Source organism: Hippocampus zosterae, chromosome 10 (genome assembly GCF_025434085.1).
Source record: "Hippocampus zosterae strain Florida chromosome 10, ASM2543408v3, whole genome shotgun sequence".
In the NCBI taxonomy this organism is placed as follows: Eukaryota; Metazoa; Chordata; class Actinopteri; order Syngnathiformes; family Syngnathidae; genus Hippocampus; species Hippocampus zosterae.
Window position 1 is genome coordinate 25,418,061 of NC_067460.1, and position 26,137 is coordinate 25,444,197.

Here is a 26,137-nt window from a genome sequence, read left to right on the forward strand (position 1 = left end):
CTCAGGACACACTTGCACTAATGTCTTTAAATAGGGTGGCAAGTGACCTGGAAAAGCCTGGAAAAAGCTTGGATATCATGCTCCGCAAGCTCCATAAAGACATTCATGTGACGGCCCGAGAGGAAGAAGATAATAAGCCGGCGCAGGAGGACAAAAGGCCAGAGAGCCAAACCAACCCCCCCCCCCCCCCCCATCCACTACCTTAGTTGTGTTACAGCCTGCTGCATTTTTCCTTTTATAAACTGGTCAGAGAGGAAATACAACGTCTGGATTAGGAACCGTGTCACTCGATAAGGCCAAAAAGGAAATAAAGCAGTGAGCTCAGCAAAAAAAAAAATTAAAAAATATCAAACCATGCTGAGTGAGGGGGCTCGTCCGTTGGCGCGCGCACGTGACTTCAACTACTTTACGGTCACGTAAATGTGCTTCAGATTCCTTTGCCTTCACATTTTCCAAGTGACAAACGACAAATCAGTCAGGAATCAATAATAATGTGCTCGACTTCCTAGGTTTTGGGGCACTTTGGGTTCTGAAGCAGTTAATTAAAATTAATGTAAATATCGGCGTAATTAGAGCGCCTGTCATTGACTTTTCAGAGCTTCTGGAGTGCTTTATTGCAATGGAAAACATGAAGTGAAATTTTAACACGGAACTTGTTTTTTTTTTTCAACCAAACGTTCATCAAAACAAGTTAAAATCTTAATTTCGCACCTGAATCAAGAAATAATAATTGATTTCCACCATTTTTAAAAAAAAATTCTATGCGGCTTGTACGCCTCATTGCAGTCACGGTGATTTCACTTCTGGAAAAAAAAAGCTCAAATTACGTTCCAACATTCACCTCTTCTTTAAAAAAAAAGGGAAAAAATGACAAAACATAGAAGTTGGCATTAGTGAGCGCTGACTACACCGGCGATGTCGTGAGTTAGAAACGATCCGAACGAAAGCAAGCAAGCCGCTTTGCACTCACCTGAGCACACTTGGACAATTCCGAAGAGCAACACAAATCCGGTACAAGACATCATTCAACGCCTCTCGGTGCCTTTGCAGAAGTAATCCAAAGTAATTCCAAAGAGGGGGGAAGGGGGGGGGCTGTACGGACGTCAATGCGCGTCCTCTTGCCGAGAAACGCGTCGAATTGAAGCAAAAAAGTGTTGAAGCATCCCGATGTCGCCGCCGCATGCGTGTCAAAAACTTCATTCAAACCATTTGGCAGAGGGGCGGAAACAACAACAAGAAAAGGGGAAGGAGGGGGGTAAAAAATAAAGGTCGAAAAGAAAATGAGAAAAACGCGATAACTTCCTTGCTGTCAAATCACATTATTCCAGTCCGACGTTGTGTCACCGGAGTTGGGGGAACTTTCCGAGGCACCGCCGTCCTTACTCCCTTCCGCGTCTCCACCGGCAACACACGCACAGAAAACAAAAACGAGGTAGGAGGAAATCCAACGCAGTCACCGCAACTTTTCCATCCCAATTTTTGGGGGTTTTCTTTTCTTTTTACATCCCGAGGCTTGGGAAGAGAGCAGCAGCAGCAGAAGAAGAAGAAGAAAAAGAACACGCAGCAGCGCAGCAAATCGCTGCCTGACTAGTCAGGGGGAAAAGCAGCAATGGCTGTGTCCGTGAACACACCAACACCCCCACACTCCACCCCCAGTCCTCCCCCTCCTCCTCCTCCTCCTCCTCCTCCTGCTGCTGCTGCCGCCGCTGCTTCATGGAGATGTTTCCCCAATGTGGAAATGTAACCACTTCCCGTCTGGAAACTGTTGAGGAATGGGAGCTGTCAATTTGCTCTTGGCCCTTCCTTGGTTACAGATTCTTTTATCTCTCTATAAGGTGGAAGAAGACCCAACACCACGTAGTCTTTTCTTCAGTTTATCGCAACGCAACACGAATCGATTCGGGCTCCTGTGAGTCTCAGATTTCATCAGGAAGCCCCGAAGAAACACATACATGAGATTATATAGAGACAATATGATAATGAGAGGCGTGGAGGTACGCCTCCCATGCAAATCCCGAAACAAAGAAAGTAACATGTCATCTGACCCGGTGTGGCCGGAGGAAGCCAGGAGCGGTGAGGTGAGACCAGACCACCACTACCCCCCATTTGGTGCGATGGCAGGAACAAAGATACCGGAGATAACAGCTCCTCTAAAACATGTCCCGCGGAGGGGGGCCCCAGAAGTGGTGGGGGTCGAGGGCACTAAAGTTGATTGTAATAACATTGAGCAGGAAATACCTTCAACCGCATTTGTACATTGTTTCTTTCAGTGTCTGAACAAACAGGAAGGAACAACACCATAACCAAGTAAAAAGCAGAAATAAGGAAGATCAAGCAAAGTTCGATCTTGATATGATGACAAAGTATAGACCACTGCTGCTGGTCACAGATCTTGAGATTAGGGTTCCTCTTTGAGGGCACTTGAGAGCCTTCAGGGACTTTTATGAGGAAGTGGAGGCAATAAAAACCCTTGGGGGGCTGTTAATTAACCAAAGGGAGATGGGCTCTAAACTTCAAAGTACATCCTTTTTAACTACTTCAGCAGATGTTCAGGAGAGAGACTAGTGTCAATAGTTCTCATACCAAGATGAAATTCAACAATGTTCTACTACTACTTCTAGCGGAATAATTCCTTAACAGAAACACACGCAAAAGTTTCGTTTTATCCCGATGATTTGTGTGTGTTTTTCCCAACATGGCGGTGCCACTGGGACGAAAACGATAAGCTGCTGTTTTTTTCAAACTACGCGCTTATTATGTAATGGCTTCCCGAAGCGCAATGTTTGCTCTCTCGGGGTATTAATATTCCCAGTCATTTTTCAGCAGCTTCAAAAACATTTCTTTTTTGCGGGGAGTGGGGGGGGGGTATGTCTAGTATTACATAAAAAACACCAACAGGACCAAAAAAGAAATTGTACTGCTCAAAATGCACGCGTTGCTGTACTAAAGGCACACAAATGACACGTCAAGTACGAGTCAAAACTTCATCCAATTCGTTGACATTTCCTGAATCGCAGATCAATGCTTGAGTCGCCGACATTATGAAGAAATATCGATTTGGTCAACAAAAATGTTCATCGAAACTGATTCTTGTCATGTAGATTCTTCAAATGGGGCATCTTTGCCCTGATCACAGCTTTGCAAATGTATTTTCTCCGTTTCAACTATTTGATGTGGTGTTTCATGACCTGAAGTTCACAGCTGTGCGTTATCAAGAGTTCACGGCTTGAATTTCTTCATCTCTTAAAGCTAATAAAGCTTCAAACTAATTCCACACAGGAAGATCAGAGCTGGAATCAAACCTTGAACCTCTACACTGTGAGGTGGACCACACTCTCTCTCTATGAATAAAACTTGGCTGCTCGCATGCTAGGTAAAAGATTAATGCTTCTTACTAGGTTGGTTAGCTCAAATGTTAGCTCTAACATTTGAGCAAAGGTGTCAAACTCTTGGCCCAGGGACCAGATCTCACCCGCGGCCCGCAAAAGTAAATCATGCGTGTCAACTTGCACAATCCTTGCTAAAATTTTTCCAGGCGGGAAGTGGTTAACTGAACTAGAGAAAGAGAGAGAAAGTTGAAGCTATTGAGATTGGTCACGATAAAGCTACGTAGCTCATTAGCGGCTTGAAAGATAGATAGACAGACAGGCAGGCAGATAGATGGTTGAAGCTATACAGTATAGGGAGGTAGCTATTAAAGATATGTAGCGATAAAGCTTGGTAGCGCATTAGCTGCTTTAAACGTTAAATAATAGATGGCAGATGGACAGGTAGAAAGATGATTGATGGACAGACAGACGGACAGAGATACACAAATAGAAATATATACGCATATTCACGGACAAATAAGAATCAAACTGGTCAAACGAGGCTGTGCACAAATGTACTGAAACAAGCTAGCTGCAAGGAAAATTGAAGGAGCAGAACTCATGAATAAATACATCTAACAATTCAAAATCCAATAAAGTGATGGTGGTTTTTTTTCCAACCACGTTGTCTCATCATTTAAATAAAAGGACAAAGGCGGGTTTAAGAATGAACACTTTGATTAAATATGACGCGACTTTTCCTCATCGGTTTGCATGAACCCTGTTAGCAGCAGTCTAGCCTCCGGTCTGTTATTTCTGAGGCACTTTTGATGAAGCAAAAAAAAAAAAAAACCTTAAAACACAAGCTCCCTCCTCCAGCTCGTTAATAATTCATAGTGACGCATTAAAAGATGATATAGGCGTGAAAGGGGAGGGGGCGAAGTTATGACTGGCATGAAACAGAATAAGGAAAGTCTCTGCCTCCCTCACTCAGGGGCAAAAAGAGTTGCGGCTCTTGTTAGCAGCTGCACATTTGTGACCACGCAGCGACCTCTAGCGGCGCTTGTCCGAACTGCTCTGACAGGGAAACCGCTCGTCTATGAGAGGGGAAAAAAAACATTTCGAAATGCATTGCTAGCGGGGTGGGAGAGTGTTTCGCCATCTTCACGTTCTAATAAGAACCCAGAGAAGATTGTGAACCCGCCAAATGGAAGAGTCGGCCCCTTCTTTCCATTTTCTAGTCAGCAAGAGTGGAACAAGGCTCAGTTTCACCAAAAACTCCGGTTTCAGACTAAAAAGCAGAGAAAATTAGGCTTAAAAAAAAAATAAAAACGACCAGCAGAACTGTGACGGGCGCCACTTTATTTTATTTTTTGCTTTTATGAAACCTAAATTTATATACAGTATCAACAAGACTGTGGAAGGCCATTTGAAGGCGAATGATTTATTGACAAATATATATATAATTGGTTTTTCTGTTTAGCCAGCGCTTGTCGTTCATTCCATAAGTCGCGCAAAGAACATATTTTGACTTCCGAGGCTCGCGAAATCAAACGTCGACGCTCGCCACTTACTGTAAGGACACGTTGGCGCTTTCCCGCGCGAACGTCGGGAGGAAGCGCGGTACCGTCCAGAGTTTCCAGCGAGCCCTTTGCACTTGTGTAAAGCGGAGGAGCGACGAAGACCCCCGCGCCGGTTTTCTCTGGGCAGCGCCGACATGACTAGCGCGGCGGCTAACAGCAAGAGTAAAATCTGCATGGTCCTCATCTACCCGTACGTCGGCTCCATGTCTGCCAAAATCAAGCAGATTTGGTCAAGTCTGGCAAATGTTCCGCGCGGCTGTCCTTGCGCCGATCCGCAAATGCCCGACAATGTTTCCCCTCAAAGTTTGCCGGCATCTTAATGAGGACATCCCTCAACACAATGTGCCATGGGAGAGTCTGCACTCCCCCGCCCCCACTTTTAAATCTCCCCATCGCATCCCTCAATGAGGCCGTAACACTCCCTTTAGTTGTTGTTGTTGTTGGGTCTTTTTTAGGGGTGGGGGGGCGGGTTCCATCTTTTCTTGGGATGTTTCTATCCATGTGACACAATTGGGCGATGCTGTTAGCTCCCGTTAGCTTGCGACTCAAAACCCGTCCGGGCCTCCTTGGGGCTGAAGGAAAAGAAGCTCGCATCGCATTCCCTTAGCAACTAAGACGATTAGATGCTATTCGTTCCATTCTTGCTCAAACGGGCAACGGAAGGGCAAAACAACAAAGATGCCCTTGTTCCGACACAAGCAAACAGAAGATGAAGACATTGGGGGGAGCGGGCGGGGGGGGCTCATGAAACACATTTGCGACATGAAAGCAGAAATAAGGAGAAAAAAAAACGTCATCGAATAAATACGCTCAAGGACTCGCATTACAGTTGTCCCCCCCTGCCCCCCTCCCCATTGCTTGGGCGCCATCTGACGGCATCTCAGTGCTGAAGTGAGTTGAGGAACTTCACCGAGACCAACTTAAATGGCGCGTGAGTGAGCGAAGCACGGCGGCTCCATTTTGTGATCGCAGAAAAAGAGATCCCCCCCCCGCCCGCCCCCCATCTCTTGTCGCGGGTCCTCTTCTTTCAGGCAAGTCCATTAAAAAGCAGATTGGCTGACTTCAAACTAGCAAGACTTTCAAATCTCCGCTAACGGCGATTTGAGTCGAGACATCTTTCAAACCGAGGATTTGGACACGGAATAAATGGATGGACGGGGGCCACCAATGGCCCCGCGGCTTCCCCGCTGAGTCACCTGCAAAACGTTACAAATGAGCAATGAAAGAGGCCCATCGCGGACAATTCCTTTGACTTGCCGCTTATCTGCTCAAAAGCACCTTGGGGATTGTGTGGCTCCTCAAAGCCAGACAATAATTTGAAGTTTGGACCACCAAAGCATTTGGACCACCAAACATTTTGGCTCTGGGTAAGGATGTGCTTTTATGACTTCCTTTTCATGATTGGGCAAATCATGGAAAGTCAAATTCCTTGCGATCGAGTATCGTGTATCTGGTGCACGTGGCTCAAATTTCGTAGCAGTTCTCGGTGACTCAGTTGCCGCAAATGACTGCTTTGGAAGCAGTTGCTTTCCTCGCGTGGGGTTTTCAAACGTCTTTGCGGGTCTACCTGTGGGAGACGTGCCTGGCCCAAGTGGAGCAGGTTTGGGCTATTCACCTTCGCAAGCATTTGGGCAAAATGTGGAAATGGCCCAAATCACCCCAAAATGGCCGCTTCCGACCAAAACGCCAGAATTTCTGAGGTTTTTTTGTGGATCTGCTCATGTGAGACATGCCCACCAAATGTGTTCATAAGCCAAAGTGGCATTGGAGGCTGCCCGACTGCCGATTTGTGAAATCTGTGACAATTGGGCCAAGTGTCTTGGCCCAAATGGGCTCCGCAAGCTCAAATGTCTTTTCAGCGGCGGCTCCACAAGACCTACTTTGTGGGTCGTGAGAATTTTCTCCAGAAAACAGCCAACTGGGGAGTGTCACCTTATGCATGAACCAGACCCCCCCCCCCCCCCGATGATGATGCGAAAGCCCTCAAAATGGCCCTCAAAAATGTACTCGGCTGAAAAAGAATGACGGCAGCAGACAGCAGGCCTCGCTTCTCACTCTCCCCACGGCAAATGCACCCCCGCGCACATACGAAGGCGTTTCCTCGGACAACTTGGCGTCGGAACGCTGTGTGATTTACACGCGCGGCCTTGACGCCTCCCCTCCCTTTTTCGCGTCGGTCTGGTATGGCGGCGGCGCGAGGAGTGACGGCGAGGCGTACATTCATTCGGGATGGGGAGGAGACGGCGGACGACCTTGGCAAAAGGTAGATTGCATTTCTCTGGGCGAGGGCCGCCGCTAAAAGAGGCAACAAATCATCTCCCATCGCACGCCCAGGCAGCCTCTACCTGAAGGAAAAATGGGGGTCACCTCTTCACGTTGCAAATGCGTCCTGACGCTGGCTCGGTGATATTTGCATGTAATTAAGTGGCCAACGTCGACCGCGTTTAGAACGAATTGATCGGGGTGATGCGGAGCAAAGAAAATATGGATGTTGTGCTTGTTTTCTAATAGCGATGGCCACCAAAAAAGCTCTCAAAAACAGAGCAGAATTGGAACCGGAAAAGTCATTCGGTGCTTTGCTTTCAAGGCATTTCATCCTTTCACATTTTTTATTTCTTTGGAAATTTTTTATAATTTTTTTGTGAGCGATACCATGACTGATACCTCTGCTACTTTGGAAGTCAAACATCTCCTTTCACCCAGTGACAACAAAAAAAAATCCAGTTTAACTTAGGCAGCTGATGATTGACTGATGTGTCTATTGTCAAAGAGGATTTAGTCGATGGCGGATTTGTCATTTTTTTTTTTTTTTGCCTTCAGTATCGGTGTCTTGTATCGGCGGCCTCCACGAGTACCCGATGCCTGAAAAAGAAATCCCGTCTTGGCGCCCGACTGGTCCATCCCTATTGACGCGTATGCAAAACGGGGTTTGTGTGCGCCGCTCTCCGTTTTTGCCGGCGGCCTCACATTAGCATCTGTTTAGCGTCAGTGGAGACATTTCAACAAAACAAACCGTAATCCGCCATGTCACATGCTGGCAGTACGACGTGAACACTCACTTGAACTCGACCCCCCACCCCCCACCCCCCTCTGATTCGGAGCTCTCATGCAGGCTTGCAACTCTACTTTGGAACCTGACTTCAAAAGCTGAACCGGGTTTGAAGCTAAAACCCCAACGCTGGTTTGGATGCTAACATGCTAACATGCTAAGAGAACTCTGGGGCATTGTGATGTTTTCCGAGATGCTCGGTTCAGCCACGCGAAAGGTTGCGATGGCAAAACTAACGTCTTCCTGCTCCCTTTTAGCATCAAGGGAGCGATCCAAAGTATTTCACAGCTGCTTTTTCCCACTCAACAAACTTTGCAATGGCTTAAAGCCCGGCTGGCACGACAAGTTGGCCCAGGTCTGATGACGGGGGAGTGACAGTACTTCGGAAACTTCCCAGAAACGAGGTTTTGTGCTCTTGGAGTCGGCACCTTGACGGGAGCGACAGCCCCCCCCCATTCCCCCCCCCAAGCATGCCTCGTCCCCTCTTTCCTTCATTTTGACTTTCTTTCGGTTTTTTTCCTTTCTCTGTCCGCGCAGCTGCCAAAACAAACCGTCACTGCGATGAGCGTAATAAACATGAGCGATGGGATATCGGCCGGTGCTGACCTCACAGCGCGCGGCCAGTCGGCAGAGCGGGCGCTGCTCAGATTTATGACCCCCCCCCCCCCCCCCGTCCCGCCCTCACCCACGGCCCCCCTTTTCTTCCAGTGACAGACTCCCGCCGCCGTCCGAGGATATTTGATGCCACACGCGAGCTGATTTTGACCCGAGTGGGAAAGCTCAAGCTGGAAGCCCCGACCTTTGTTTACAAGACCCAAAACTCTCATGAAATACGACAACCATCGTTTGGAAACCGATTTGAAATCCTCATTTCGAAACCCAACCCGAGGTTCGAGTCTACTAAAGATAAAATAGGGTGCTCACAGTCAGATGGGAATCAATCGGCGCGCCGAGGTTTCCGGCTTTTTTCTCTTTGGCCTTTTCTTTATTACCGTCAACGATTCCCGCTGTTTTTGATCGGCTTGAGATTTGCTTCACCCCCACCCCCCTCATATTTTTAGCCACCTCTCCCGGACATTTTTGATGGTTTTAGGGGACATGCAGATGAAGTTGACACTCAATTTCTACATTGCCAAAATTAGCGTCGGCTGACCTTGAAATGGGGGTGGAAGGGCACGGGGGAGGGGTCCACCGCGATAAGCTAGCCGTCCGTTACCAGCGACTCTCCGCTAGCCAAACAAACATCAGGCAGACTTTGCCCAATTTAAAGCCGCCCTTAATTTCGCAACACAATGGCAACTTCCAAAGACCGTTTTTGTTCCTTTGTTTCCTACGACAATGGTCTAGCTGGACAAAAAAAAAAGGTGATATTTTGTCCAACAAATGACGGCGATGAGTACGACGGACGTCAAAGCGTAGCATCCCGTACCTGTGTAGCCCAAAGAGTTGTCTTCGCCGCGTCCCGCGGTGGGAGCCGCCGTCGGAGCCTCGCTCAGGCCGTCCCGCGCCACCACCGTCTCTGTCAACAATAACACCACAGGGACTGAGAAGCCAGACGCCGCTGGCGCGCCGCGCCCACTGCCCGCCGCGCAGGCCCACAGCAAACACAGGCTCCATCCTTGCCAATTGTCCATCCCGGTCAATCTCCAAAGGAAATCTGAGCGGCGGCCATGTCGTTGTGTCGCTGCTTGACGCCCAAGTGAGTGTGACGACAGTCCAGTCTATCAATAAGTGGCCACATAAAGGGGGCAGAGGGGTGCAGACTGACACTCACCATGATTGACAACCCCCCCCCCCCCCACACACACACACACAGGCTTGATGCAAATCCAATTAGGCGCCATTAATTGCTGATTAGTGGTGACTTTTGTGTCATCTTGAGAGTGACAGACAGCGCGCGAGGGCGGGACCAATCAGACGCAGCCGTGCTAAATCTCTTTGTGGGTCAAGACGGGTTCATTTCAGGGACCGTTGGAGCTAACGCCCCCTCGTCCACCCCTCAGCACTGGCCTTTTGCACCTCACCCAGCGTCAATCTGTCCCGAGTATTTGTCTCCTGGGTGAGGTCGGGCATGACTCGCGATAGACAACGGGCGGCCAGACGGCAAATTTCGCCGGGGAGCGCTCGACGCGGCCAAGTGTGACCACAAGGGCGGAGACTTGCTCTCCTCCTCCTGTTTATTTCTATTGTGCAAGGTGGCAGTTAGCACGGGGAACTGGTGAGGGGGCCTTGGGGCAGATGGAGGCGAGGGCGGGAAGGGAGGGGGGTGAGGCGGCATCACGGTACGACATTTATGAACAACTTCAAAATAAAAGCGCACCTACGCATGGATGGTAGGCGCGAATTTATTTTGAAGTTGTCCAATTGTTGCAGCCTGTCGCGGCACAATGGCTGACTTCCAGATGGCGTTTGGCAAGTTAGACTTGGATCAAAGTTGTCCTCCGTACTGCGTTGGCGGCTTGTTACCGTCAGCTTGACTTCTTCTTCCTCACAGTGTGCGCATAAATAAAAAAATAAAATAAAAAAACAACGGCTGGAGATTGCTTTGCGATTCTCTCTCTTACCACAAGAGGGAGTGCCAGACTGTCCACGTTGTCGTGTTGACTTGTCTTGGCGACTCACTATTTGGCAAGAGAAACGCTTGGTTTCCAACTAGCAAAGGTTGGATTTGACAAACAGGAAGTCATTGTCATTCTTCTGCAAAATAGTAAACAAAGTGATTCTAAACCCTTCATAAAATACTTATTTTGTCGAAGCTTTGACGAAAGATGCACACACTCACACACACACTGGAAATGGGGATGAAAGAGGAGATAAAAGCAGCAGCAGCAGCAGCAGCCGTCGGAATACGACACCGACAGGCTTTGTTTTCGCGCTTGTCACAACCCAAAATAGAACAAGAGCGGTGCAACGTCTTCATGACTTCATCCTTGAAGCCCAAGCAGTCTCTCACTTTTGTACTTTTTTTTAAAAAAAAGAGTTTTTTCTCTCCCTCCCAATGTACCCACACCGAGTTGTTAAGGAGACGGCCCCGGATTGAAGCGATACGTAAGATGACTTTGTTCAACGTGCTCAAACTCATAAATGAACACGAAGACGCGGTGCAGTTACAATATTTGACTAATTCATTGCCCCGCATTGGACCCTCACGCAGGTCCGAAATCCGACTTTGAAGCTGGATTAAAGCATCACACGGAGATGAGAAGCCTTCTTCAGATGCCCGACCCTCGTTTGAAACCCGATTCACAATAAACGCGCCCATAAAAAGAGCCAAGATTCCTCATTGAAACCGCGCGTCTGTTCCCAGTTGAACAATGAAACTCGAGTCACGTCGTGCAAAAGTAAATATTACATCGACACAATTTATTCATAAAACGCGCGGGCTTCCCGCCAACATGGATTAAAAATGTAATTCTTCTCGCTTTTTACGTCGCCGGCTTCAATTATTCATTTGACGTTTCGCATCGACGCGAGTACGGTAAAGACCCCGGCATCCCTCGCGTCTTTATTACGCTCCGTATTTCATTTTGTGTTCTTGACACGATCCTTTACGTCCCGCCGAGCAGAAATGGCTTTTCACGATCGGCTGGCTTCCCGCGCCGCGTTTCCAACGGTGATGAATAGTTGCTAAATAAGGTTGCTGCTTTGAAAAATGCTAACGAAAGCCCAAGCCAAGCTTGGAATTCGACTTGGAACCACCGTCGGGGGGGAATGAAACGCGAACCCGAGCCGGAAATCTTAACATGAAGAAAATGCGGAAGCGTTTCAGGACTAAATTCTCCGTAAAAGTATCGGGGCGGGCTAAAAAATGCAAGTGTGCTGAATTCGGAAAAGGTGGTCGAGTATTGCAGCAGAAAAGCAAGAGAAGAACCCAAACGAATAAATCAATAAGTGTGGAGTCAAGTGAGGAAGGCTTGGAAAAAAAGCCCAAAGACAAACTACAGAGACGCTGGCTCCTTTTTAACGAGGCGCACGTGCTCTTGACGCAAACGTGCCTCAATCCACTTCGGGACTGGCAAAAAAATCAAAAATCAAAACATTTTGTCATTCGTTGGAAACGTTTTGCAGCTGCCAGAGCGAGACTTTTGCATTCCTGTAATTTACGGGAACTTGAGCAACACATGAGTTGTTGGTCAGGAGCCGTCCTCCACAGGCAGCCGACGTCTTTCCTTTGCAAACGACGTCCGAGTCGCAGCAAACCGTCTCTTCGATTTGGATCACTGGCCCTAATTGAACTTTCCATTTCTGCTTTCTCTTAATTCATTCATTCATTCATTCATTCATCTTCCGAGCCGCTTGATCCTCACTAGGGTCGCGGGGGGTGCTGGAGCCTATCCCAGCCGTCTTCAGGCAGTAGGCGGGGGACACCCTGAATCGGTCGCCAGCCAATCGCAGGGCACACAAAGACGAACAACCATTCGCACGCACACTCACACCTAGGGACAATTTAGAGCGTCCAATCAGCCTGCCACGCATGTTTTTGGAATGTGGGAGGAAACCGGAGCACCCGGAGAAAACCCACGCAGGCCCGGGGAGAACGTGCAAACTCCACACAGGGAGGCCCGAGCTGGAATCGAACCCGGTAACTCTGCACTGTGAAGCCCACGTGCTAACCACTGGACTACCGGGCCGCCTCTCTTAATTCACTTGGAGGAAAAATAGCGTCAAGAGACATTGGTGAAAAGCCCCATTTACTCAATTTTGACCCCCCCCCCCAAAAAAAAATGGTGACAAGCTTAGGGGCTGCAATCCAACTTTTAGCGGGCAATTAAATCTTAAATCGTTGCCAACAGTATTGGGAAAAAAAGGCGCAAGTAGCTTTCATCTTCCAGGATCAATATGACTGCGTCAAATATGAGTAGAGCAGCAGATTGGGCTCAAATCAATCGCGAGGAGTGTAGACGGAAAAAGCCAAAAAGATTTGGCCGTCTGCACCCTTTAGTTTTGATATGAAGAGACCAGGCCTGATGAGCTTGAAAGTGGTTTTTACTCAGCAGCACCAAGAACGTGTTACAGGCTTCCTCGTGTTTGCTAATCAACAACCGAGCTCCTGCGACACCTTGTGGACGGGTGGCATAACAGCGGGTTAGAATGGCTAAGTAATTGGGACGTTATACAAAATAATAAACAGATCTACACACCCCAAGCATCCCATCGGTTTCGCTGTGCATATTCACCTGGGTGGCATTCCGTCTACTCACTATTTTTTATTTTGATTTTTTTTTTTAAATGGCAAAGAAAGGAAACGCATTGAGCACGATTGCGTCGACGGGGCCCGGCCGACGTCTGCCATTGCGGCCATTTGCGGTGTCAACCTCGAGGAAAGATAAAACGACGTGTCAGAAGTACGACGGGATGAAATGAATAAAGTCGCTCGCAGACAAACAAAGTGAACTCATTCTGTCAAAGGGAAGCATAAAAATGTGACAATCTACTTTGGATTCTTTGCAACAATGGCGTCAAAGAAACCGCAACGTTATTTTTCCCGCCAGAAGCGTCAACGTTTTGTCTAGCCTACATTCACAACGACATGTTTTCTTTTTTTTAATATCTCCATTCCCGCCTCTTCAATTAACTCCGATGAAAAATGTTCACAATAGCGGTTGACACTAAGCCGATGACTCGGGCCGACGTTTCTGGCACCGTCACGTGAGGTTTCGCACACTTGGACGGAAGCGCGGGAGGCGCGCGGCCACCTTCCCGCGGCTTCCCGAGCCCAGTCCGTCGGACGCTCAGTTCGTAATCCGCCTCATCCATCACCGGGAGACCGCGTCGGGGCGCACGCACGCACGCAAGCAAAAAAAACAAAAACAAAATAAAAGCCGACCACGCCGCCATTGATTGCGAGCAGCCCGACCGACCCCTGACGCCGAAGACGAGAGAAGCGCCAGAAAAGTCGGGCGTCAATGTGGCCAAGATTAAAAATAGAAAAGCTTTCATTTATTTATCTATCCGGGGTCCCGCCAGCGCTTGGGTGCCACACGCATGCACATTTGATGTTGACGCAGAGTTCGTAGGCGGGACATGCTGCTCTGCGTGCGTCCAAAAAAAAAAAGTCATCCAGAAAGCAGCTCCATTTAAAAAGATCATTCAAAGAACAATAAATATCTTTCTTTTTGTTTGTTTTGTTTTTTTTTAATCATCGCACACATCTGAAGGCCAAATCCACGTCTGTGTTTGTTCACTTCCAAATGGTTAGCAACCCAACAGGATGGATGGAGGGGGGCGGGGGGAGTTTGGGGGCAAACTCATCCAAGACTTTGTGGAATGCCCCCCCCCAACCCCCCCCAAAAAAGAATTGGACACATCCAGCTCAAAAATGAAGGCTACAACTAGGCAAGGACTATTAGCGGGTTTCTGTATCAGACCTCATTTTGAGGTATCGGGTACTCCCGGAGGCTAAATCAGACCAAAAGCCCAACAACGGCGTCCCAAGTCTTGAGACCACATCAGCGTGCTTAATGGTGCGTGGCACGGCGCTTCTGGCGGCCGTAATGTGGCCATCTGGGTCGCATTATGCTGACGCATGGCCTACCTGTGACTGACTGGCTGCTTGCTAATCCAAAACGCGTGTTCCTGCAGGTGGGGAGGCGAGGCTTCAAAAAAAAAAAAAAATGGACCACCGGTGGAGAACGTCCGCACGTCCTCAGGAAAAGCAGCAGTGGGCCTGGGCCCGAGGGTCGCGCTGCAGAGCCGCTACAGAGTACGCAAGTACGACTCCCCTGGACTCAACGCAGGAACAGGAACAGGAACGCACTATGGAAAGGAATCCCCAAAAGAGTCTCCCTGTTGTTTGGCTGAGCAAAAGTTCAGGAACAGGGACGGGGAAATTGTACAGTTCGCGAATGGTGACAAAACCTGCACCCAAAGCGGGAACAGGAACAGGGAGAGCGAGTCGTGTTTTTGTTCCACGCTGCCTGCGTCGCTCGAGCAAAAAGGTTTTGGTCGCACGCGGGACCGTCAGCTTCGACGGCGGCATGACGGAACGTCATCGGGGCTGAAGAAAACAGCGCGCCCGCCCCCTTGTGGCCACTTTTTTGGCCGTTGCCTTGACTTACCAGTTGAATCTGTTTTGTGACCAACCTCAGAACTCAATTCACTCGTCAAGCAAATTGATTTTCCCCTCTGACTTGACATGAATCAAATGCCAGCACCCCATCACACAAATTATGTTTCAAAAGCACAATTCAGCCTGAAGCCAGACACACACACACACACACACACACACACACACACACACACACACACACACACACACACACACACATACACACACACACGCAGAAGTCAAGATCAAAGCCGCTGCTTGAAAGATGCATTCCGCCCGGGTAAAAATTGGGAGTTCTGAGTGCACTTCAGTCCCCCACCACTAGATGACGACAGCGAGTTTAATAACAACCAGCTGAAAACTGCAAAAAAGCCACTCGGCTGGGCTGGCCGCCTTTTGCCAGTCCCGTCGCCGTCGGCGTTTCATCTCGGAACGGCATCAAGACCGCCGCGTCCCTTTCGACCTACGCGCCGCAACATTCCATCGCTCGAAAGAGTCGAGCGCTGCCAAACAATCCCATCAGCTGTCAGCTTTCCAGGAAGGACGAGAAGTGTGACCCCCCCCCCCCCCCTGCAGTTGCCTCCAGAGGCCTGAGCATGAGAAAAAACATCTTCTGATATTTGTAGTGGCGGTTGTGGTCTTTTGAGCTGTGCTTTGTCTGGTTCTGACCCTTTGGATGCATCCACACGGGAGCATCCAAAGCACAACCCCCCCCCCCTTTCCGGAGAACACCGCGCACGCAATAAACGGCAACAAAACGAGCCCAAAGTCCTTGAAGCAAAGCGGAATGGACGAAGGCGGCGTTTACTCACGGCTCCTGTCCCCTTTCCACCTCCAGCTTCCTTTGTACTTTCCCGGGGCGCCCCCCGGCGAGCACCCCCCGCCGTGCATCCCGACCACCAGCAGCAGAAGCAGAAGAAGCAGCAGCCCGGCCATGCCTGCGACCCGCCGCGGCTCACCGCCGGGCTTCAACGGAAGCTGCCGTCATGTCTTTGGAGCAGTGGAGTCGAGTCGTGGTCCTCCTCGATGATCGGACCCCCCCCCCACCCCCCTAGTCCCAAAAAAGCCCAGTACTGGTGCACTTCTCGCTCTCTTTGAAGAGTCCTTTGAATGCTGGAAGTTGAGCAGCACTCAGGCAGGCGTCATCCACCACGCCGCCATGTGTGCGTGTGGGTGTGTCGTCCCCTTTCCCACCCAGCCCGTCACTCGTCCCCCCCCCCCCCCGTGTCAGAAATAAATCACCACAGAGCAGCCTCGACTTTGAGAAACAGCGTCTCACCAAGTCCTTTCACACGGCACACCCACGATGCTCACCCACAGACGGATTTTCATCCCGTCAGTGTGCATCAATACTCGCTCACACACACACACACACACACCCTGAGCGGCGTCTGACTGGCTGTTAATGTGCAGGCAGTAAATCGGCCCACTAATGGCTCTGAAAGAACATCACACATCACACGGCAGAGCGTCGGAAACGGCAACGCTTCCGATGCCTCGGTAACAGAAGACGCAACACGAGGCGTATCCGCTTGGTCCGCAGGGAACCCGAGCTGGAGGATACGTTTCGGAAAAGGGGAACACGCGTTTAGAGGTCAAGAGAGGAAGGCTCACACCGGAGTGATCAATCAAACTCTCCTGCCGTGTTCTGACCTCACGCAGGAAAAAAAAAACTTTCAGAGTTGGTCGCAATCGGACTAATTCTCTCCTCTGAGTTCATTTTTGACCGAGATGAGCCGAAAATAGAGCGAAATAAATGAGCGAATAACAAGAGTGATGGCCGCAAGGCAAAAAGGCAACGAGTAGTTAACAATCGAGGAAAATAGCGCGAGAGAACAATGGCACGGCATGGAATTCTCCGGCAGTGAGTGGACTGCCGGAGCCTCTTAATAAAGGAGGATAATCAGCCCGAAATTACGGACAGGTGTGCAGTTGGCGGAGGGAAAAGCCCGCCACCTGCTGGCGGGTACGTGACGTGACAATCGCATTTTACTACAGGGGTGGAATTGAAAAGAATCCACATTTTCCAAAATCGGCTTGGCCTCAACTAAGCCAAATGACCCCCACCATGGTTGCTTGCAACCCAAATGTATATTTCATGGAGTGGCTTGTTTTTTTTTTCTTCTACTCATGTTAGAACCTAATTTCATGTTGCGAGAGGAAAGTAACTTCAAGGGCTGAATCATTCATTCATTCATTCATTCATTCATCTTCCGTACCGTTTGATCCTCACTAGGGTCGCGGGGGGTGCTGGAGCCTATCCCAGCCGTCTCCGGGCAGTAGGCGGGGGACACCCTGAATCGGTTGCCAGCCAATCGCAGAGCACACAGAAACGAACAACCATTCGCACTCTCACTCTCACACCTAGGGACAATTTAGAGTGTTCAATCAGCCTGCCACGCATGTTTTTGGAATGTGGGAGGAAACCGGAGCACCCGGAGAAAACCCACACAGGCCCGGGGAGAACATGCAAACTCCACACAGGGAGGCCGGAGCTGGAATCGAACCCGGTACCTCTGCACTGTGAAGCCGACGTGCTAACCACTGGACTACCGGGCTGAATCAATCAAATAAAAAGATTCCATAATATAAATAAAATATTCCGGCTAAGACGCCTGCAGATGGAACCTGAAAGACGCACGTGCCGCATCCGAGCCTATTTTGGTCAAGATCCAGCTCAGCAAGTCTGCGTTTCCGGTTACAGTGCCGGTTTCCTGCGGCTTAGGGGAGGAGAGGCGGGAGGTGAAACTGAAGGTCGCACCTCTCCGCTCATTGGCTTTCTCGCTCGGTCTGTCCTCGGCCCGAGTCCCCGCGGTGCCCCCCTTCTTCGTTGCCAACGTGTAGGATGTCATTAGCAAGCGCAGAGCGCAGCCAAGTACGCAAATGGCTTCACGTGGCCATTTTCAAGAGTGCAAAATGATCACACTTTGACGCCATGCCCCACCCGCCCACATGACAGGGCAAAAATCCTCCTAAAATGGCCGCTTGTAACTAAAATGACAGACTTTCGCCGTCTTTCCTGACATGGCTTCCTCAGACATTTTTGTGGGTCTACTCGTGCCCACCAAATTTCATATTTTTAAGTGAAAAAGATGTGAAACGATTGCCTCCTTTTGGAAGGACCTCTGGAAATGGCCAGAATGACCCCAAAACTGATGACTTTACTGATTAAAAAATACAAGATGCATATTCTTTCTCCCCCCCCCCCCCCCCCCCCCCCCCCGCTAATGCATTTCAATGGCTGGCTTGGCCCTTATTCCCCATGAATATTGCCGGTCAACTGTAAGCATGTTGTTAAAAATAATAATAATCCTTTTGGTAGCCCTATTCATCACAATGTAGCAGATTTCCCACATAAAACAAGGCACTGCGTCGAGGACGACGATAGCTTTGCTTAGCGTCAAAGCTAATCACGAGAGACGACGCAAAATAGGACCGACCACTTTGGCCTACTTTCAACCAATCTTTGCAAGAAGTGCCCGGCCATCCCTCTCCCAGCAAGGCGACAGCAGGTTGAGCGGGTGCGCCGGGGACCGGCCGCAGCTTGAAGCGCAGCAGGAGCGCCACTCACTCCAACACAACACACACACACACACACACACACACACACACACACACACACACACACAAAGAAAAGCAGGAAGAAACAGCAGATGCCGAGGAAAATGGAATGCGCTGTTCCATCGATTATGTACAAAGTGACAACTTTATACATAATACACCAATTTAATTGGTGTTAGGGCCATAATGAAAACCAAAACAAAGTCATGTTTTTGACGTGAATGATGTTACAATGTGTAAAAATCTACCCCCCAAAAATCTGTTTAATATGTGCACTGTATGTGTCTATTAAATGAATATAGCAACATTTTTGTGTGTGTGTGTGGGGGGGGGGGGGGGCTCAGAATATAAACCGCAGCCCTGCAAGTGACCGAACAAATTCCACGATGAGCCATGCAATCAGTGTGGCGACAAACCCCCCACACCTTCATGCTCAATCTGTTTTCCGGCCTCACGCGAGCGCGCGCGCACACAACGGCCATTGCAATCAATGAGTCACGGGGCCAAGCTGGTTGAAGGTTAATGTGTGCAAGGAGAAGCCATGTCATCACTTACAAACCTTCCACACATTTACCAGCAAAGCCCAGACCACAGTCGACTGGAAACAAGCTGCACATGTTAGATAGTTTTTTTGGGGGGGTTGGGGGGGGCACTCACACTTTTGCAATTTGGTATTCCCAAATGTGTGTATTTGGGAGGGGTGGAGGGGGGGCATGTGATACGTTGGCAACATCAGTTACAAATATACCAACAAACATTTTGCCCGAGCTACAACAACAATAATAATAATAATAATAATTGAATTCCCTGCATTGCGTTTAGTCATCTCTTTAATTAGATTTTTATTTTCCAAAACTTTTTTGTACAGTGTACCCAATTTTCCACTGTATGTGCACGTTTATGTGCACGGCAAAGTCAGCTCTGACACACAACACAAAGACGTAATATATAAACTGTCCACTAGAGGTCAGGGTTGTGTGCAGTTGGAACCCTTTCAGCGTCACGTCACTTGCCAACGTTGCAGCTTACTTGAGTCTAACTTCATGGCAGAAACAAAGCCTGCAGTGATGCGCACGGCCAACAGATGGCACTGACGCACCACATTGTTGGAGTTGAGCGCTTGGGCCAATCGACCCCCCCTACACCACCCACCCCCGCGCAGTTGTGCCAAACAATAGGCCCCCGCAGCCTCATCCTCCTCTTGTTGTTTCAACGGGACTAATTACAGCGTCCTTCATCATCTTCACCACCAATGAGAAATATTCATTCGAAAATGATATCAAGATCACATTGCTAATGCTAATCTCATTTACGTTGTTCTGTTCCCATTAATTCTGTTAATCCTGCTAATATGAGATTCCTCCAATTGCAAATTTCAGTAGACCTTGACATAATGTTTACAAGCAGTAGACGGCAGGCTACTTAGCAGAAAATGATTCTTTATCGCTAAACTGAATTGAAAACAATGGCAAAAGGGTCTCTCGTTTGAGTTTGGGCTGCCAGATATACTCCAAAAGCTTTAAACCCCCCCAAGCCCCCGCCCCCAAACTATGTTTTATCCCCCCACAGGTGTGTTCGCTTGGATTGTCCTTGTTTATCAGAACGTAACAGCTAGCCCGTTGAGCTAATCTCAGCTCACAAACAGGCTCTCCGTGTCGTCGTCAAAAGGTGGCGTCTGTGCCATCAATCCAAGCGCCAGATTCAACCAGCCCCTCAATGATCACGTCTGAATGTTCCGCAGCTTCCATTTTTCATCCAGTCACTTGTTGAAATCGCTGCCAGTTTCATGGCATCTCCAATTCCAGCGAGTAGTCTCATCTAGCTTTTCACTCACACGCGTTTGAGAAGGTTAAAAATCATCATTTGAGCTGTTTTGCTTGTTTTCTAAGGCCACGTAAGTGTCGCTTATGAACTAAAGGCGCCATTGGAGTTTTTGGCCACGCGGAAGCGCCAGCGTGGTCGATCATGTCCAATAAATCATTCACACATTCACCTTGCAAGGATAGAGGGGGGGGGGGGAAAGCAGCGCAGTCATCACAGTGTATGTAGATGAAGATGAGGACAGCGCCGGCCTCGCTGCGATTAATGGAGCCACTTTCTTGGCGCGACTTGGCGAGCAGGCCCCCACTTGGCCCCCATTACGCCTCCGCAGTGCCATTCGTCAGGCAGGCCAGATATGATCGCTGTTGTGTTTGCGGATCTTCTTTTGCCTGATTTATGAGCCGGCGCGTCCGACTTGCCGGCTCACCTGACTGCCACGCATGAGGCACACAAGCCAACCCCCCCCCCTCCTTCAACTTTTAAACATTTATGGGAAAAAGTTTCTGTCAAATTTGGGACACATTTTGCGCTGGCAATGTCTGTGCGCTGCGGCGGATTTGTTGAGCCCATGAAGCAGCATGTGGCTCATTGCATTATCATGTTGGTACGATGGTAGTGGACTAAAAAAAAAAGAGTACTGAACAAAAACCACTTACAGGAGTTGAATTGAAAAACTCAACACAAAAATCCTGAAAAATCTGAATAATCCAATGTAACAAACAAAAGAACCATGACAGTGACACAACAATCCAACGCCGAGTAGATGGCGTGGCAGTCCTTTTCAGAAAAAGACAAAAAAAATACAAGTGACATAATGAGCAACAGGTGCGACACCAGCGCAGAAGCCCTTCTATGCCACCTGCTGGTCACAAACTGAACAGAACCATGACCGGAAACAATAAAACTAAACTACATCCAATCTAATCTTTTTTTGTCATGCTGAATCTGAAAAATAAACCATCAAACATTACGCTCTTTTTTTGGGGGTGCATTTTCCACTTTGTTTTCGTAGTTAAGTGTATATTTGTATTTTAGAAAGTGTGTTGATGTAAATATTATGATTTTTGTGTCAACATCGTTGCTTTTGTGCCCGCGTAATATTTAATTTTCATCACGATGCTGCGACGAAACGTTTTATTGTGAAGATTGTTGCGAACAATTCCCATTAATTCCTATGGGGGGCGGGGCTTGCACACAGACAATTTCCCCCCATTTAGAAGCGTATGCAAATGCACTGTTAAATTTCATTTTTCAAATCCCTTTAATCAGGAGCGGGGGGAATAAAGCCAGCTGGTGGGAACCCGTGTTCGGATGTAATTAAGCATCTGATTGAATTTTCCGAGCCGCCGCAAAGGGCGCGCGTGCCAAAACGCGGCAGCCGGAGGGGGGTGGCCAAAGATGGGCAGGGGCTGCGGCCCGCCTTCGACGCCACATGAAGCGGTTTGGGAAGGAGTGCGGAGCGGCAACGGGCGGGCGAAGGCGACGACGACGGGGGACCTGGACCTTGAGGCGGGCCTGGAATTTCCTCGCATGCCTGAGCGCCGATCAGAGGGACGTTTTTCGACACGTCTGAGGCAGCTCCCGCGTCAATCATTTGCCGGCTGGCACGGGGTAACATATGCTGCCGGGAAAACTGGCAGCCGCGACGTCGCGCTGGAAGCAAACATGTTGACCAAAAAAAATAAATTAAACCAAAAAAAACTGGAGAAGACTTTTTTTGTAATTATTCGGGGTAAGTCTGCTACAGGATCCAATGGCGGGCGGTGCAATCAGCCAACTAATTTTTTTTTGGGGGGGGGGGCACACATTGCAGTGATTAAACATTTGAATTTTCATGATTAATACACTGATGTAAATTACATTTTTGCTGCACATTGGGGGAAAAAAGTGGATTTTTGGGTCGTTTTAATTGTTTCATCATATGCAAACCAACATTCTTCTTGTGTTTGAAATTTGAGAGTTATGCCCTCCGACGCTTGTAGAATAAAACAAATATAAAAAATAATATTCAAGTTAAAAAAATTACAAATCCGTCATTTGAACTCATTTACCTGTTTGTTTTGTCCTATAATCAATATAATAATTAACATGAGTCATGCTAATGCAAAAATATTTTGGGGGCTTCAGTAAAAAGACCGGTGGAGCGCAACCCCAAGGCACCCCCCCCCCCCCCACCCGCCATAGTGGCATTGATACATTTCTAAAATCCCCCACTGCATGTTTGCAATCTCTAGTCAAACATTGCAAAGCACCTCAAAGAGCTGCCTGTGCAAACACGCTGAAACTGTAATGACATCCATTCAGGAAAGAAGAAAAAAAAAACGGCTCCCCCCCCCCCCATCGACGGAGGGACAACAATAAAGGCCGGCCGGGCGGCGTCGGAGTGCAGACGAGTGGCGAGCTGTCATCTGTAGTTAAGTCGGACCGGCGCGGAGAAAAGATCCATTACTGGGCCTCTTTCATCGCCTTTATTGTTCCGGCAGCTGATGGGAGCGCGGCGGGGGTGGGGGTGGGGGGGGGGGGGGGCGGCAAGGCAGACAAAGACGGCTGACGCAATTGGAAAGGTAGCGCATCTCGCCGCCCTATCCTGCTCGCCCTTCACCTTTGCACCCGGCGGCTCCATCTGCTTCGACAAACGCCCACCCAAAGACTTCAAAGCTATCAGAGACCAAACAGCAGGCAGGTTGCGGCAAAATAAAAGAGTCACAAAAAGCCTCCTGGAATCATGAAACGGTTCATTGCCAGTCCCGGTTGGTTGACTGTTAAGATGAACCTCCAAAAAAAAAATCATCCTGCCAGATTATTATTTGCTATGGCAACGCTAACCCAATATGGGAAAAGGGCTAACTAATAGCATTGCGGTGTTACAACGTAAGCAAAGGATATCGCTTGGAACCCAACGGGAATGTATTCTTTATCTTCTGCAAGGAGTGACGAATATTATCCCGGCCTACTAAGGAGCTGAGAGCAGTTCCACTCGCCGGGATATCTGTATTCTACTGTCTCCAGGTGGCCACGGCATGCAGGCGAGAAGGAGCAGCGCAATGTCAAATGAAGGGAAGCCCCAAAATTGTTCATTTCTCTACCTTTGATTAATTACTGTATGTTTTTATTTTTTATCAAGTGCAATGTTATAGGGTGCCGTTTTCCTATTTAGAAACGGTTAACCTTATGGGGGTGGTGGCGGGGGGGAGGGTGACAAAGTACAATAGATGAATGCCGTTCATCGCAGCGGGGAAGAGTGTTGCTGCTGTGCCTCCTTTAAAATGAAATGAAGCACAACACAAGTATCTGCCCTCTCCCTTTCTTCCTCCCTGTCAAGCGGGTGTTTTATTGCAAAAGCCTTTTTACAGCGAGAGGGCGTCCATTTCGGGATCCGCACTTTAATCGCGGCCAACACAATTGAGGAGAATCGATAACGCTTTCACGTTTGATCATCCGTCACTTTTCGTCGACCTTCCTTTGTCTGCCTTTTTCTTCTTGTGCGGCGATGACGCGTGAATGCACTCAAAGCTTCTTGCAGCTTGAAGCCGGACAAAGTTTCTACACGTGCGATCGTTCGTGTTCGAGTGACACGTTGTGGCAAATAAATACTACAAAATAATATGCTAAGAGCTGACTGAGAAGCCTGGTTTGACGTGTGTCAAGTGCCACGGGCGGATATAACGGAGAATCCGGTAATTTTTCAAAATAAAGTATCTGTGGTATTTCAAAATCAACACGACGGAATTTCTTATTGTGCGGCCCGGTACCAAATGCCCCGAGGACCGGTATCGTTACGCGGCCCGGCGGTTGGGGACCCCTGCGCTAAAGGCTAAGATTAGCGCTAGTGTCCATGCTTGCTAAATTAGGGATTATAATCGTCATTATAACGCATCAGAATAAATGTCTGTATAAAAAAAGACATTCGGAACAAGAGCAGGATGGATAGATGGATGGAGATAGATCGATCGATAGATAAATAGGAATTGTTCGCTTAGCTTGCTGGACAGATATTTGTGGGTTAGCTTAGCTTGTTGGAGAAATGCTGCTTAGTTTAGCTCGTTTGAGAAATGCAGGTTAGCTTAGCTTGTTAAATGTATAAAATGCTAGCTATTTAGGGAGTAACTAACCAACAGACGGACAAACAAACAAACACTTGACATTGAGCCTCGTGGAGGTTTAAAGGTCGACGTCGTTGACCTGTATCTTGTTTTGATAGCGGTTTATTCGACCTTCTCATTTGTAAACTGTGCGCACGAGCGCACGGCATATACACACACGCACTGAAGTGTGTTACGGCTATAAAACCGTCTCATTACTTTGTGTCTCCTGACATTTGGGTGGAGGAAAGAGACAAACAGTTGCAATGTGAAACCTCTCGCGTTCCCCTGAAGGCTCCTTCATCAAAGCTACAGGTGAAATTATGCAAATGCGGCAACTTTCAGGGGCGGGGCCTTTTCTGCAACTGGCCAATCGAGTCCAAATGAAGGCTTGGTTTGAAGTAGACGTTTTGACAAGGTGTTGCGTGAGGTAAACGTCTTTCCTGAGAGACGTAATTGATTCCAAAATAGAAGAAAATAGGTGGAAAGCCTTCATCAGCGAGGGATTCAATTGTTTTTTCCGCTGCGGATTCATGGCACGGACGCGTTTGAAACAGTCCCGGAGGAAAATGTTGAGTCCCAGATTGGCCTTGAAAAACGCGCAAGCGGGCTTCGTCACCCGAGTCGGCGGCGTCTCCAGTGCACAACCCCGCCGCTGAATAAAGATGCACCAGACGCAATTTGCGCCCGCACGCTGGCACGGTGGCGTGAGTGGCAATAAATTAGCCGCTGGCGAGGAAATGACAAGGAGGGCGAGGCCTTTGTTGAAGCGAAGCCTCTTTTTCAGGGAGGAACAACAAAGCCGCACGCAGAATGCCAAGTAGAACGAGGACTTTTTTTGGGGGGGATTACCGGCATCCAGGATGGCACGAGCATCTGCACAACTTTGCCGACTTTTGAATAGCTTGACACAGTCGTGACAGACACCCGACATTAAGATCCATTTTTTGGGACGCCTGACTACAGAGGATCAACAGATGGGCCTAAAGCCCGTGCGGCAAAAGCGGTGGCGGGGCCGAGTCTGCCGACGATGGATCCCAAGAGGGTGGGCGGGCAGCATTGGCACGGGAGTCCTGCAAGATCGGAGTCGACGGGTTTGGTTTGGTTTTTCATTGGCCACCTCGCAAAGGAAGCGGCTCCTTCTGGGTGAACAAATATAGAAATCCACATCCGCGATGGACAGCTCGCAGACTCACAAAATCTCAACTTCAGTGTTGCAATACTCCCCCCCCGCCCCCCATCTCACATAACAAAGCTGCAGCTTCTCACCTCTCTTGGCACGCATATATTTGCACTTTTGCCCAAGCGAAGGGCAAATGCCGTCTCCTTATATTTAGCAAAGCAGAGCTACCTTTCGGATCCGGGTCACTTTTTTTCCTCTCTTCTGTATGGAGCCAGGGACTCGCGGGGGCTTTTGCCGGCTTTTCAGCACTCTAATGGGGCACCCAGGGAAAGGAAGTTTGAACCGGGACTATCTCCCATCCTTTGGCGAGCCTAATTGGCCATAAAGAGACTTGACGCCCCCACCTTGCGCGGCCTCCAACCCCCAGGCTAACGCATGCGGCATGTTTAAATAAAAGCTGAGGACAATGCCTCCCCCTCCCCGTTTTTTGTTTTTTTTGCAAAGGCTCTCATGTAAGCAGTTTTCAGGTGGAGATGCACTTTTGGAACGACGCCCGTTTCGA

The 26,137-nt window shown here is 48.8% G+C and overlaps 1 protein-coding gene across 4 annotated transcripts in view; it reads right to left on the reverse strand.

Annotated features, from left to right (window-relative positions):
• LOC127608548 (roundabout homolog 1-like) overlaps positions 1–26,137 on the reverse strand; it is a 121,242-nt gene that overhangs the window by 78,120 nt on the left and 16,985 nt on the right. For 2 of the 4 annotated variants that reach the window (XM_052077668.1, XM_052077669.1), the window contains exon 3: positions 9,370–9,459. In XM_052077668.1, coding sequence (XP_051933628.1) covers positions 9,370–9,459 — 90 coding nt within the window. Of the gene's footprint in view, positions 1–970; positions 1,646–9,369; positions 9,460–15,800; positions 15,987–26,137 lie in introns of those variants that run through there. The other 2 variants (XM_052077670.1, XM_052077671.1) reach the window with 2 other exon arrangements.